We start from the raw sequence: 15869 nt of genomic DNA, 5'->3' as shown, positions 1-15869 counted from the left end.
TATCATTTTAAACACCTTGATTAGATCACCCATCAACGTTTCAAACTCAAAAGAATACAAGCCAATTTTATGCAAACTGTCCTCTTAATTTAACCTTTTAGGCCCCGATATCATTCTGCTGAAACTGTGCTCCACCTCCTCCAAGGCCAATAAATCCTTCCTGAGGTGCGATGACCAAAACGAAATGCAGTCCTCCAGATGGGGTCTGACCAAGGTTCTGTATAACCAAAGCACAACTCCCTCCCCTTTGTATTCCAATCCCCTTGAGGGAAGAGCCAACATTCCATTTGTGTAAGTCTTTTAGCTTGATTTTTGTCCCTTACCTCATTTGTTGACCACAATAGTTTAGCTGCACTACTATTTGCAAAATGTTCCCTTACCATTAAAATGTTAACTAATTCTGGTTCATTATTCTTCATTATCCATCACTAAGTCTAATATGGCCTGTTCCCTTGTTGGTTCTAAAACATATTGGTCACCGTTACACCCATTTTCTTCATTATGTAGCATTTATCTAAATAAGGTGTCAGCCACATTATTGAGTTGAGGCCTGAGCCCAATTTCGAGCAGGCTGTGGGCCTCTTGGTTCGTGCATGTGCTGTCTGCGCAGTGCCCAAACCTGAGCCCAGACGAATTTCTACCCTGTTATTCCAGAACTGTCCTTGATACATTCTAGAAAATTATGGCCTTTACTACTTGAGCTGTTCAGCTTCTTCCAGTCTACGTGAAAACGGAAATCTCCCATTTTAACCACATTGGCCGGAATTTTCTCAAGGGAGGCGGGTTGGGGGTGGGGGGCTTCGGAGGCGGGTGGGAAACTTTAACAGCAGGGCCTGATTTGAATGTGAGGCCTCGGATTCCCGCCCGCAGCCAGCCAGATTGAGAGGCTAGCTCGCTGCGGGCAGGTAGGCCTCAGATGTGAGAGGTCGGTCCGGGTGAGGGATTCTGGGGTTGGCATTGTCAGGGATCGTGGGGCGGAGGGAAGTCTGGGATCGGCATGGCAGGATCGGGGATCGGGAGTGGTATCCGAGGAGGAGCTAGGGGCAGGGGGGCGGTGAAGTTGGCTGGGGATTGGGAGGGGGTTGGAGAATTGGCGGGCTGGGGATTCGGCAAGGTTGGGGGCGGGGGGGGTGGTGAGGGTGAACAGAGAGGATCAAGACTGGCCACCAGAGAATTGTGGCTGGCCTCAGCATCATTGGTGGGGTGGGGGCGGTCCTGATGGTGGGGATTGGAGGCCTGCGGCAGGGGTTAGGTATGGACCCTGGAGGTAGGTATAAATCCACTTAGCTTCTGCATCCAGCAGTTCCCGCCTCGGTTTAACTGCCGGGTTTCAAGAATTGTGAGATGCAGTTAAATTCAAAATGGAGGTTAAAAAAGAGGCTTCCAGCCTAATTACCATATTTAAATTGACATTCCGCCCTCTGGGAGCGGGTTGGTCACCCCACCCCCCCCCCGCCCCACTCTGGCCCCTGTCCTGCCATCGCTCTCCCCCCCACCACACTCTGGCCCCTGTCCCGCCGTCGCCCTCCCCTCCACCCCACTCTGGCCCCTGTCCCGCTGTCGCCCTCCCCTCCACCCCACTCTGGCCCCTGTCCTGCCATCGCTCTCCCCCCCCACCCCACTCTGGCCCCTGTCCCGCCGTCGCCCTCCCCTCCACCCCACTCTGGCCCCTGTCCCGCTGTCGCCCTCCCCTCCACCCCACTCTGGCCCCTGTCCCGCCGTCGCCCTCCCCTCCACCCCACTCTGGCCCCTGTCCCGCCGTCGCCCTCCCCTCCACCCCACTCTGGCTCCTGTCCTGCCGTCGCCCTCCCCCCCACCCCACTCTGGCCCCTGTCCCACCGTCGCCCTCCCCTCCACCCCACTCTGGCTCCTGTCCTGCCGTCGCCCTCCCCCCCACCCCACTCTGGCCCCTGTCCCGCCGTCGCCCTCCCCTCCACCCCACTCTGGCTCCTGTCCCGCCGTCGCCCTCCCCTCCACCCCACTCTGGCCCCTGTCCCACCGTCGCCCTCCCCTCCACCCCACTCTGGCCCCTGTCCCACCGTCGCCCTCCCCTCCACCCCACTCTGGCTCCTGTCCCGCCGTCGCCCTCCCCTCCACCCCACTCTGGCCCCTGTCCCACCGTCGCCCTCCCCTCCACCCCACTCTGGCTCCTGTCCCGCCGTCGCCCTCCCCTCCACCCCACTCTGGGCCCTGTCCCACCGTCGCCCTCCCCTCCACCCCACTCTGGCTCCTGTCCCGCCGTCGCCCTCCCCTCCACCCCACTCTGGCCCCTGTCCCACCGTCGCCCTCCCCTCCACCCCACTCTGGCCCCTGTCCCACCGTCGCCCTCCCCTCCACCCCACTCTGGCTCCTGTCCCACCGTCGCCCTCCCCTCCACCCCACTCTGGGCCCTGTCCCACCGTCGCCCTCCCCTCCACCCCACTCTGGCTCCTGTCCCGCCGTCGCCCTCGCCTCCACCCCACTCTGGCCCCTGTCCCGCCGTCGCCCTCCCCTCCACCCCACTCTGGGCCCTGTCCCACCGTCGCCCTCCCCTCCACCCCACTCTGGCTCCTGTCCTGCCGTCGCCCTCCCCTCCACCCCACTCTGGCCCCTGTCCCGCCGTCGCCCTCCCCTCCACCCCACTCTGGCTCCTGTCCCACCGTCGCCCTCCCCCCCACACCACTCTGGGCCCTGTCCCACCGTCGCCCTCCCCTCCACCCCACTCTGGCTCCTGTCCCGCCGTCGCCCTCCCCTCCACCCCACTCTGGCCCCTGTCCCACCGTCGCCCTCCCCTCCACCCCACTCTGGCCCCTGTCCCGCCGTCGCCCTCCCCCCCACCCCACTCTGGCTCCTGTCCCGCCGTCGCCCTCCCCTCCACCCCACTCTGGCCCCTGTCCCACCGTCGCCCTCCCCTCCACCCCACTCTGGCCCCTGTCCCACCGTCGCCCTCCCCCCCACACCACTCTGGCCCCTGTCCCGCCGTCGCCCTCCCCTCCACCCCACTCTGGCCCCTGTCCCGCCGTCGCCCTCCCCCCCCCCCCCCACTCTGGCCCCTGTCCCGCCGTCGCCCTCCCCTCCACCCCACTCTGGCCCCTGTCCCACCGTCGCCCTCCCCTCCACCCCACTCTGGCCCCTGTCCCGCCGTCGCCCTCCCCTCCACCCCACTCTGGCCCCTGTCCCGCCGTCGCCCTCCCCTCCACCCCACTCTGGCTCCTGTCCCGCCGTCGCCCTCCCCCCCACCCCACTCTGGCTCCTGTCCCGCCGTCGCCCTCCCCCCCCCACACCACTCTGGCTCCTGTCCCGCCGTCGCCCTCCCCTCCACCCCACTCTGGCCCCTGTCCCACCGTCGCCCTCCCCTCCACCCCACTCTGGCCCCTGTCCCACCGTCGCCCTCCCCTCCACCCCACTCTGGCCCCTGTCCCGCCGTTGTCAAGACTGGAAGTGGGCAGGTTGGAGGCGGGATCAGGTCGGGAATCCCATTTTTAACAATTTAACTGCGCCCAAGTTCCAAACCCACCATTTTTTAGGGGAAAATTCCAGACATTGTTTCTGCTACATGCTTCCCTGATCTCTGTATTTATGCATCCCTCCACTACATCACTACTGTCAGGTGGTCTGCAGAAAACTCCCATCAGAGTCTTGCATCCTTTACTGTTCCTTAGTTCCATGTTTCTACTGTCTGACCACCCTTACTGAAATCCTTTCTTGCTTCTGCTGTAGCCGTGTCTTTTATCAATATTGCTACTCCTCTGCCTTTCCCAATTTCCCTTTCTAAAGATGCTATAGCCTGGAATATTTGGCTCCCAGTCTTGCCCAGCTTGTAAACAGGTCTGTGTAACGGCAACTGCATCATACGCTTTACGCTGAATTTGTGCTTCTAACTCATATGTTTTATTTTTTATGCTTTGTGAATTTATTTACAGAACTCTTATTTGGGTAATGGTCACATTTTTGGACATCACATTTTTTGTTGCTGACAGCCTGTATGTTTAATTTAATTTAATATGTTCTTATTTTTCATCACTCCCGTTTTATTTTGAACAAGTATTATTACATTATCTTTATCACATTTTGTGTTCTGACATTTTCTCTTAACCCCTCTTAATACCAAGAAAGAAAAATAAAAAAAGTGACAAATCATAAGCATTCAATCAGACAGCATAAACACTTATTTAGTTAATGATTTATCATGGGACAGGGACAACACAATTGAAATTAGTAAGAACATATTGGAGAACAATGACTGAATATATAACCAATTGCCCTGTTTGGGAGAGAGTGTTATAAGCAAATGTCTCACCCAATTGTGGTTGGAGATTTCTATGCCTTGCCATGTTGTTCAGCAATGAAACTGCAGTTTTCTGTACTTCCGAGTTGCTTGAATTGAGAAGCTTTGCGATCTGAGGAAGTGCCTTTTCTTTATTTACTATTGCTGAACACATCAGGGATGATGACTTGAAAGAAAATCAAAAGGAATTAAATTTTCCAAAACTGTGCAAATAGGATGAATATACCTGTTGATCTGGTGCCAACGATTTAAAGTAAATGAAAACTAACTCCAAGCTTTAAAAATTGATACTAAAATAGGAAATGTGATTTTTCTATTGCAAAAAAAATTAATGCATTATGTAAATCACTTTTGCGTTTAATGGTTTGGCTGATTCTACCCAGTCTCATTTTGCACAGGATCCTTACAGTTAGCATAGAGAGGACACCCAGATCAGGCTGGATTTGATTCCAGAGATGAACAGGCAGCATAATAGCCCAATGCATGACACAATCCCTTTTGTATGTTCAACAACAATGTTTTGCTAGCCCATCTGAAAAGAGCCTTTCCTCTTCCCTGCATCCAAAGTTTTCGTACCATTTTGTTGCTGGCAGTAAGGTTCTGCAGAGTTCCAGCAGTAGCTTCCAGTGTAGCATTAGACTTGGATTTATCCAAAAGAGCTGTATACATTTTGATTGCTTTCGAATGCGAAAGCTTGTTAACACCTTTGGGGTTGTCATCCTCTTGAGGGAAAGGCATGTTAGAATAATCTGTCTGTGGAAGGAAAAGAAAATACCTACAATTATAAAAAGGGCAATACAAACACTTAAGGGCCACTTTTCACTTTTGGCAGGGACAGCATACTCGTGGTTGTGGACTGGCCATCCAAGTTTCAGTTCCATTAAAGCCAATGGAAAAGAAAATCAGATGGGCCGTACAACAGGAAGCCAATCCCCAATTACCAGTTTACCGCCTGCACCGAGAGTGAAAATTACCCCCTATTTTCTTTCTATTGTGAGGTAGCAATATGTCAGGTATTTCTGCAAAAAATATATTGGAATTGGGAAAGAGATTCAACCGATCAATGATAAAAAAAAAAAATTGTAATTAAATGTTTGAGCATTGGTTTTGGGTGAGTGAAGTCAACAAAAAGGGAGTTCCATGAATGTAAAACATGTCATCCTGGAGTTAAAGCCATCCGTCAGGGAAAGTGCTGCAGCGTCGCCACTGGCAGGAGGATGTAATTACAATGCAACAAGTTTAGAAAGGCAGCTTCCATTATAACTATGAACAATGTTCCCTTTAATTCTTTTTGGGTGCACAGCCCCTTTAAAACTCATTTAAAATACAGCTCATGCACGGTTTTTCCCATTTAAAAGCCGGTGAGCCGGCTGCGTAGGACCTCCAGAGTGCTGCACGCCACTCTGCTTAAAGGGAACATTGAATATAAACATAGTTAATTTATAATGGGAATATAAAAAGGACAGAATATGTGACTTTAAAGTGTGTCCTGCTCCAATTATTCCCCCCTCCCCCACCCCGCCCCTCTAACCACGCTCCTCTGGATGACATCACTTGGTCTTGACTTACCATGTGCAAGACCATGGAGATCAACTAGTTTCACTAAGTTTTCACTTTACATATTCATATGCTGAAACAAACTTTAATACAATAACAAAGCTACAAAAGGTTAGGAGTGACTTTTTTTTCAACTGTAAAATTAACTAATTGACACTCCCAGCGCAAAAAGGTGTCCTCTGATTGGCTGAAAGCCATTTCCAAAGACCAGTTGATCAGCCAGTTGAGAACCAAAAGTATAAAGATTAGCGTGAGCATCGACCTTTTGAGGCATTTTCAAGTGTTCAATCGGGAGTCGCTACTTCCTTCATTTGTGAAGATGGTAGTCCCATTGCTTTGCAATGAGATAACTCATCTAAAACTTAATGTTCATGGAACTTGCATACTCTTTGAACAGTACTCCTTTCCTCTCCATGTCATGCAATCAAGATTTTATTTGTCAATTTTTAAGAACAGCCTCAGACCTTAAAAGTTAATCGATCCCTTTTTAAAATCAGTCTTCAGATTCCTAAATCTAGGTGCAGGTTTGCTTCCTAACACAATAGTATCCCTCTGTTTTGTATGGAGTATTTTACTCTTTGATCTAATAAACTGAACAAATCACAAGGATCATAGCCGAGATTCAACTTTCAGCATCATCAGTAAAACGCTCCAATGAGAACAGAAAAAACCCCAATCTACTCATGATTATACACAATTCCAAATTTTAACAAGGGGTCGATTTTTTGAGAGAGAATTTAAACGCGATTAGTAATTTAGGTTGGGTACTGAATACAGGAGACTTTGGTTTATCTGGAGGTTGTATGTCCGGAAACCTCGATCTACCAGCAGAAATCAGGAGCCGTTTTGTTAGGTTTTTTTTCTTCTCGTGGCTTTTTTCTTCTCGTGGCTTTTTTTTCAAACAGTCAGGCTCTGGAAAGTCTCTCTGAAGCTGTTGCTAAGCTACAGAGACGCTGCCAAGGTACGGGCCGACTGTTTGAAGCTGTTGCTAAGCAACAGTGTTTGTTGTCAGATACGGAGATGAAAACCTCCGTATGCTTCAACATTAACGCTGGTATGTCCGGCAGTTTTGATGGGACGGCAACAGCTCAGTCCCGGCGGTGCCGGATATAACAGAGTTTCCTGTAACTTAAATGGAGTTCTGGCATGGAACATTTTCAGCATCAGGAGTTCCTAATTGAATGATAATTCTTTTCAGTTACTATGATTCCAGGTTCAATGTTTGTCGTATGTACCGAATGCATTTAACTTTTGTGTTGTAATATATTGGCATTGAATGCTACATGTCCTAGCTTTCTAGTTTGAAATGCACAAAGTAAAATTCTAGCAGAGCTTCTTTCACTGCTTACCCTGTTCCCTACTATAACACATACCTGAAAACTAAATACCAGGAAGATATGTAATGTTGAAGATGAGTATAAGCCTAATGCTGGCAAGATGGGTCAAAAACTGGCCCATTTCTGTAGTGTGTTGTTGATGCTCTTATTGAAATGAACAGTATAATGACTAGTGTCTGCAAGTTCAGACAAAATTATGGATATTTAAAAAAAAGTTACATTAACTATTATCTTACTTCTATTCTGAAAGGCCTGTATTCTCATCTAGCTTTCTTATCTAGATCTTTTCACAATGGTAATAGTTTTCTCTATAAAAATTGAGAGAAAACCAAATGAATTTATTTTCAAAATTTTCTAAAGTTCCATCCATACCTACTGTGATTCCTATCACCAGTTCTTCCTTATCACTGACTGCTTGTGGTTTAATTCTATCCCCAGATTGAACCCAATATTAATGTGTACTCAAAAACTTTTGTCCCAGTTTCAGCCCATCCTCATTTTTGCACCCTGGGACAATGGCTCTAAAGTGTCCTTGAAATAGGGGTTATAAATGTCTGTTATAAATTTCCATCCATCTCTTTGCCAATGCCTTGTCAATTCAAATACAATGGATTCTCCACTGTAGCCATAACAGAGGGGACTTCTGGTGGATAATGGAAATTGGCAGGTAATCTACAGTCCTGAAATTGCAGTCATACATCTATGGCACAGTAATATCCTAGTCATCTGAATGAAGACAGGTACGATATAAATAATACCAGGTGACTTTAGTTTTTCTCTGGTTGTGATGCTTATTTGTCAGGCATGAGGAAAGTGGTTTTAGTGGATTGTGCAATGAAGACACGTGTCACATAAGGCTCTGTCCTGTGAACCTTCTGGCAGATAGATGAGGTGCACATCTTAGAGATTTTACTATGTAGTCATTTCTTCTTAACACCAAGGAGATATTTCCAGTTTAACTGAAAATAGCTTCTGTTAATGTGGCGTTCTCTATCAGGAATTCACCTTTTTAATGATTAGTACATGGGATAAATTAAATCCAACACAATTAATATCTTGGTGGAGCAACCTCTAAAACATTGGACTACCATTTTTTTTAATCGTAGGAAGTGCCACTGGGAAAGTTCTCAGCAGCAGTCTGTGCTACTGAATATTATAGACCAGCTTCTCTTTACCTTTTAACAATGGCATAGATAGCTTTTTAATGTTTGGGTTTGCATAGATTAGCCTTGTATTCCCTGGAGTATAGGGGATTAAGGAATGATCTAACTGAGGTGTTTAAGATGATTGATAGGGTAGATAGAAAGAAACTATTTCCTTTGGTGGAGGAGTCCAGAACAAAGGGGCATAAGCTTAAAATTAGAGTTAGGCCATTCAGGGATGTTGTCATGAAGTACTTTTTCACACCAATGTTAGTGGAAATCTGGAACGCTCTCCCCAAAAAGATGTTGAGGCTAGGTCAATTGAAAATTTCAAAACTGAGATTGATAAATTGTTGTTAGGCAAGGTTATTAGGGGATATGGAACCAAGACAGGCAAATGGAGTTAGTATACAGATCAGACAGGATCTAATTGAATGGAGGAACAGCCTCCTCCCTTTCTTATGCTTCTAGTGTTCAGGGGAAACTTGCTAAAAGAAGAAAAAAAAATTGCACCTATGCATTTATTTTGCTGTGGGTTTATATTACCATATTGAAAAGGATTAGTGAAATTCAAAAGATGGACAACTGGACTTATGCCTTTGAGGCCTCAAAGGCAATCTGAATTTATTCGAACATTGTGAAAGCGATAGAAATCACATGTATATTTACCTCATCGAACTGATCATTTCCAGGGCTGAAACAGCCGACAGAGGACTTCTTTGCTGTTTTATTTCGGTTCTGCACACTTCCATTCTCATTAAAGTGGGTGAATGCGGTTGGCATTTCTGAATCCAAGTGGTATGAGAGGTTGTGTAGGATGCAGATACAATTTTCAACAGACTGGTAGAAGTAAAAGATGGTATAAGAGAGTTAATATAAACAGAAAACACTCCTTTAGGGTTTATGCTGATAACCTTTTATAAGTGAGTCACCAAAAAGGTAGCTAACATATTTAACTAATAAATTATATCCAAATATAAAGTATTAAACTGTCATGTTCCTCAAACCGTAGGGAATCTGAGGCTATTCAAGAACTAAGCTAATTAATTGCATCTGAAAGTTCATTAAGAACCAAGCCCTAAAACATAGTCCTGTAAAGTGAGTCTTTGAGTCGTCATCTTTGCACTAAGTAAATCTGCTCCTCCCCCTTGAGTTTAGAAGCTTGAGGGGTGATCTAATTGAGGTGTTTAAAATGATAAAAGGATCCGAGAGAGTAGACAAAAGAAGCTATTTCCTCTGGTGGGGGATCCAGAACAAGAGGACACAATCTTAAAATTAGAGCTATGCCATTGAGTGAAATCAGGATGCATTTTTCACACAAAGGGTAATGGAAATGTGGAATTCTCTCTCCCATAAGACCGTGGATGCTGGGTCAATTACAATTTTCGAGGCTGAGAGTGACAGATTTTTATTCAGTAAGGGTATCAAGGGATATGGATCAAAGGCGAGCAAATGGAGTTGAGGTACAGATCAGCCATAATCTAATTGAATGACGGAACAGGCTCAACGTGCTGAATGGCCTACTCCTGTTCTTATGTTATCTTTCAAGTAATATGGAGGTAGTGCATCAGTTAACATGCTTGCATTAAATTACTTTGCATACTGTGTTAAAGTACTCAATAACCCGATTTAGGAATTTTATGCAAATATGTTAAGTATTGTACTACTAGAGGAAATTAAATACCATTGTGTGTTAAATGATGTTGGCCTATTTTTACTGTGAGGGAAGGATGACGAACAAAGCCTAGCTCACTGATGGAAAATACAGTAATCACTTATGCATTTAGAGAATTAACTATTGCTTTATATTGTGGATGGCAAAGGATTTTGGACAAACATAAGCAAAATATTGTTTTCTTAAAGTATTGTGCTAATTAAGATGATGGTCATTAACACCAGGGGGTAGGGTACTTCACATTTCAGGCTCACAGTGTCAGAATCAAACATTTCCAAGTCATGTACAGGACAGTTAGATGCTTTGTAAAGGTTTGCATGTTCTGTTTCAATCATGTGCGCCAGGCTCAATCTCAGGCGTGTATCCCTAGATTTTTTTTTTTAAACTATCATGTAAAGTTTCAGTTATTTCAGATATATTAATCCACAAAAAGAAACATTCATTACTGAGTACTTGTATAGGAGCGTACAGGAAACTTTGGTTTATCCTGAGGTTGTATGTCCAGAAACCTCAATCTACCGGTAGAAATCAGGAGCCGTTTTGTTAGGTTTTTTTTCTTCTTGTGGCTTTTTTTTCCAACAGTCAGGCTCTGCAAAGTCTCTCTGAAGCTGTTGCTAAGCTACAGAGACGCTTCTAAGGTACGGCCGACTGTTTAGAAGCTGTTGCTAAGCAACAGTGTTTGTTGCCAGATACGGAGCTGCAAATCTCCATATGCTTCAACATTAATGCTGGTATGTCTGGCAGTTTTGATAGATCGGCAACAGCTCAGTCCCGTCGGTGCCGGATATAACAAAGTTTCCTGTATTATAAAAAATGTACTCTTTAAACATTCTCTCTTTATTACAATTTATATGCTAGTGACTGCGCACAGTCGAAGTAACCAATACAATCCTGGTTAGCATTACTCACAATGGAACATGTTTTCAAGCCATTTCAAAGTTAAAGATGCATTTGATACTACAGTATTACAGATATTGTAACAAACAGGCCTCAGTTTTTTTGTCCTGTTCCGAGCCCTAGCACTACATTATAGATAATTAATTGGAGAGTTGGGGAGCATGTAGTTTCCTCATGGCAAGAAAGACAACGGCCTGGAAATTACAGTCGGAGGCTTGCCGCCCGCATACGCCTCCGAACCGCAAGAAAAGTACGTATTTACCTGCTGCCTCCGCAGCTTCGGACTCTTGCGGTCCTGGGCCTGCAGGCGTACGCCTGCGAAATGCCCACGGATCCCAGGGGCGCAGGCGGATCACAAGCGTCCCTGGGATCACGTGGGCTAGGCTAACCAATCACAAAGGGGGAGTCCTATGATGCTTATGAGGATTCCATTTACGTACGGAATCCCCATAAGCATAATAGGCATCACATAATAAATACAATTTCACAACATTGAAATAAAAATAAATGATCACAGGTTCAAAATTAAATAAAATACCATTTAATTAAAACATTTAAAATTAAATTACATTTTTCAAAAAATTTAATTTTTACATTTTTAACCAGCACGAAATTGACCTGACCTAATTTTAAATGTAAGTGAATGTTTAAATCATTGAAAAAATGTTATTTTAACATTTATTTTAACCCTTACACTGGTAAACGGAGGCCCTAGCCCTGCTTTTACCAGGCGTAAGGGTTTGGTGGGCATTCGCTGGGCAGTAGTAATAGCCCAACTCTGCACCAGCGAAAGTGAATTTCCAGCGGGTGGGTACGATCTGTCAAGGAGAAACTTGACAGATCGCAAGTTCCGGGTTTTCGCACAAGCGCATCGCATGCGGAAACCCGGAACTTGCGGGGCACTTACAACGGTGTCCGCTGTGCGTACGCCGTCATAGGCCTAGTAAAATCCGGGCCAATATGTCATGTTTCTCCATTGTATAGCCCCTTGTTTCCTGGAAATGGGATGACAACCGAGGAAACCCATCAAATCAATCAAAAAGCATAATTTGAGTATCTCACACAAGTACACAAAGCTTTTGGAATGGATCTGTACAGCTTAGTAGTTCTGTTATTAGGTTGTCCTACATAATTTGCCGATAAAATATACATATGCATCTTTATCAACATAATCATAAGCCAATCTAGATTAATTGCATTACTTACCTTTTCATCAGCTTGGTTTACATCAACACATGCTTGAATATGAGACATGAGAGAATCAATTAGACCACGAGAGTCACGCATCAACTGTCGGCCGGTCTGACCAGCAGAGCTTAGGTTCCTGCAAAGCAAGATTTAAAATAGGTTATACATTTTTTTAAATTCAGAAACCAAATTGAAGTGTCAAAGCCCACAGTGCAGAGCACCACCAAAGGTGAAAAAGAGTTTAAATAAATTAGGCAGTAATGATTACATGATAGTAAGCATGGAATTTAAAATCCTACAGGTTGCAGAAGAAAGGAAACGTGGAACAGCTAAAGACTTGAGGGGATTGGTGTAAGAAAGCGGAGTTTCAGTGTCCTGACAAATATATGTCGAGGAACCACAGAAATCCCAATTCCCTGCTTTAACTCCTTTCTAGGGAACCGTCTGGAGTTTTACCTAGCAGCTTAGGTCCAGGGACGAATGATGCCCACTGAACCATCTTAAACTATTCATTTCAGATCAAAATGGATTTAATTTACTAACTCTCGGTTAGGTTACCCTCAACCTGCTGAGTGAGTGAATTAACTTTTTCTGACAAAATCATCAAGGAAGAAGCCCCAAAACAAATCATGCACTAAACATTATTTACAGGTTACAAATCACAATTTAAAGTTGGGCACACAAACACTTAATAGAGACACATAAATGTAATGCGAGTTACTTAGCAGTTGAGTAGCAAATCATTAATGGACAGAGCTGCTTAACAAAACAAGTAGCAAAAGGTACACTGGCAATTCAATACATCACTGTAAATCAGCACTAATAGATGCTGCATATTAACTATAGCAGTGACCAGAGTTTGAGGTTATAAATTGGTAAGATTACTTTAAGAGTAATTCCTGAGATAGCTGACAAGTTAAGAGCTTTGAATAGGCAGCCTATCAAATATCTCAGGTCTATGAGCGATTAATAATGTTCAGAGCAAACACCACCTCATTTTCATCAGGGGTGTGGTTGTGTTAATCTCTTGGATGTGGGCATTAGCTTCTAGAGTATTGAGTCAATGAACCGCTTGTGGAAGGGCTATCTGTTTCACTTGGATCTTTGGTTCTGACTGAACCCATTTTACGCACGAGTGACGATATCTGAGCTGGCTTCCCTCTCACCTTTCCTGATCTCTGACTACTCCCAATTAATTAACACTCTTCGCTCAAAAATTTAGCTTCTAACCTCTACATCTGAAGAATCATAGAAGAAATAAAAGTCTTCTTCTGATTAACACAGACTAACAAAGAGTGCTACTTCTACCAAAGACAAAGAAAAGCTCTTCTTCTGAGTGACCCACGTGCCAGAAGGGCACGCCCCTTTTTAGAACATAAGAACATAAGACATAGGAACAGGAGTAGGTCATTTGGCCCCTCCAGCCTGCTCCGCCATTCAGTAAGATTGTGGCTGATCTGATCTTGGCCTCAACTCCACTTCCCTGCCCGCTCCCCATAACCCTCGACTCCCTTATCGTTCAAAAATCTGTCCATCCCCAACAAGTCAGTACAGAAGCACTGATGTCCAGATAGGTGGGCTCTACTTTTACAAACCCCCTAACCTTACAACCTTACTTTTGACAAAGGGACATACACAAACAGGAGGGGTTTACAACCTGTTTACAACTCACAAAATGCTTCTTCCCTGAGCCAAAGGCAGGGATAAGGACTTTACAACTTAATTGCTTAAAAGCCTGTGTGCAGGGTTCAGTTCCCAGCACACAGCTGAACTCCATATTGTAGGGACATTCTCAGGCAGCTTACAAGCAGTTCCCTTACGAATCTCGAAGGCAAACCTTTGGGCAATTTTATGGGGCACTGTTCCTACATAGGAAAGAATGAGTGGGTTAGAACACGGTGTGATGAATATTGATTTAAACATAGTAAGGATGTAAGGAGAACGAAGATCATGTAAAGTATTTGCAGCTTAGGAGAAACAAGAGTGGAAATTTCAGTATCAACAACACGGATGGGAACGAAAGGTTGTAATGCAGAGAGATCGGAGGCAGAGACCAGAGAAGGGTATTGGAAGAAAGTCTTTTCTTGCGAGTTGCCTAGCAATGTGAGAAACATTAGAAAAATCTCTCCAGATGTATCAAGAATGTTCATGGAATAAGAAAGAATAAGAGTAAAGCCTGCCCTGTTAGTTGGACTTTGTAGGGAAATAAAAAAACTATCTTTGAAGCACTGGAAGAATCGAAGGGAGCGGGGTGGTGGGGGAGGCGGTAGTACGCGGGAAACCCAGGTTTCCCCGCACGCTGTGGGGTTTTAACTCCGACATCATTGACAGGTTCCCCACCTGAAAGTCAACCTGATTGACAGACTTGGCTTCCAGTCAGGCGGGAACACTGGAGAAGAAGCTGCCATACCAGCTCGATCCAATCCCTGACCCGGGGGCGGGGGGGGGGAGGGGTGGAGGGTGCATCTGATGGTGGGGGTGCTTGGGGGGGGGGGGGCGGGGAGGAAGTACACCTGCACCTCCCGGCCCACAAGGAGTGCTCCCCGAGGTTGTCCTCGCCTCACTGCAGGTGCAGGGATTCCCCAACCAGCCGCAGTAAAGCCAAGGCTTCCAGCCTACTTAACATAGTAAAAGTGCCAACCCGCCTCCTGGGAGCAAGTTGGCTGCCCGCCCCTTGTCCCACCTGAGTAAAAGCCAGAAGTCAACAGGTTGAAGTCGACTTCCCGACATGCCTCCAATTTTTCCCCATTTAACACCCCACCCGGACCCACTCCCACCCGGTCCCTATGTTAAAATTTCCCCCAATTACCTCAGAAGTTTCCCAAGAGCCACCCTTGGCTTCTTCCTCATCGACATGCTGCTTGGCAACATCATCCACAGACATGGGGACAGCTTCCTCAGGTAGGCTGACCCAGCTCTACCACCTCACTCAACCCTTCCACTGTCTGTTGTCTGACATCCAGTCTTTGATAAGCCACAATTTCCTTCAGCTAAACATTGTAAAAGCAAAGCCATCATCTTTGGCCCCCTGCCACAAAGTCCCTATGCTTACCACCAATTCCACTACTTTTTTCCCCAACCACCGACTCAGGCTGAACCAGACTGTTCACAACCTCAGTGTTTTATTCTACCCTGAGCTGAGCCTCTGGCCCCATCTCCTCTCCATTATAAAGCAGCCTATTTCTGGTCTCTTGTTTATCCACCTCCCTTCGCCTTCCCCCTTCAGTGGCCATGCCTTCAGCCGCATAGGCCCCATGGTCTGAAATTGCCTCCCTAAACCTCACCGCCTCTCCAGCTTCCCAGCCTCCTTTAAGATTTTCCTAAAAACCCAACTTTGACAGGTTTTGGTCACCCCTCCAAATGCCTCCTTCTTTAGTTTGGCTTTTATTTGTCTGATTATGACTCTGTGAAGTGCTTGGGATTTTTTTCTACATTAAAGACACAATAAAAATGTAAGTTCTTGTTATTCTTTGGCTCAGCATCCAATTTTTAATTACGCCTCTGTGAAACACTTTGGGACATTTTTCTGATTAAAAAGAACTATATAAATGCTTCACAGTCGTGCGTGCTGAGGACGTGTAATGTGAGCGACATTGATAACGATAAAGTGAAAAACGAGCAAAAGATGACATCTAGATGATGAACGGTAAATCATATTTGACTAACTTGATTGAGTTCTTTAATAAAGTAAAAGAGAGGGTTGATGTTGAAGTGCATATGGACTTTCAAAAAGGCACTTGATAAGGTACCACAATAGACTTGTTAGCAAAATTGAAGCCCATGGGATTAAAGGGGCAGTGACTGAA

General features: G+C 45.6%; 1 protein-coding gene across 1 annotated transcript in view; it reads right to left on the bottom strand.

Moving 5' to 3' along the window:
* The window catches only part of LOC147105256 (plakophilin-1-like), a 93078-nt gene that overhangs the window by 23372 nt on the left and 53837 nt on the right, over positions 1 to 15869 (bottom strand). The window contains exons 7-10 of the mRNA XM_086011421.1: positions 12082 to 12199; positions 8973 to 9143; positions 4844 to 5020; positions 4280 to 4433 (exon numbers count right to left, since the gene is read on the bottom strand). Coding sequence (XP_085867547.1) covers positions 4280 to 4433; positions 4844 to 5020; positions 8973 to 9143; positions 12082 to 12199 — 620 coding nt within the window. The remainder of the gene's footprint in view (positions 1 to 4279; positions 4434 to 4843; positions 5021 to 8972; positions 9144 to 12081; positions 12200 to 15869) is intronic.

Source organism: Somniosus microcephalus, chromosome 18 (genome assembly GCF_052327205.1).
Source record: "Somniosus microcephalus isolate GS21.2 chromosome 18, FLI_Smic_1.0, whole genome shotgun sequence".
In the NCBI taxonomy this organism is placed as follows: domain Eukaryota; kingdom Metazoa; phylum Chordata; class Chondrichthyes; order Squaliformes; family Somniosidae; genus Somniosus; species Somniosus microcephalus.
The sequence above is the reverse complement of the archived record's forward strand: the minus strand, read 5'-3'. Positions and strand labels throughout refer to the sequence as shown.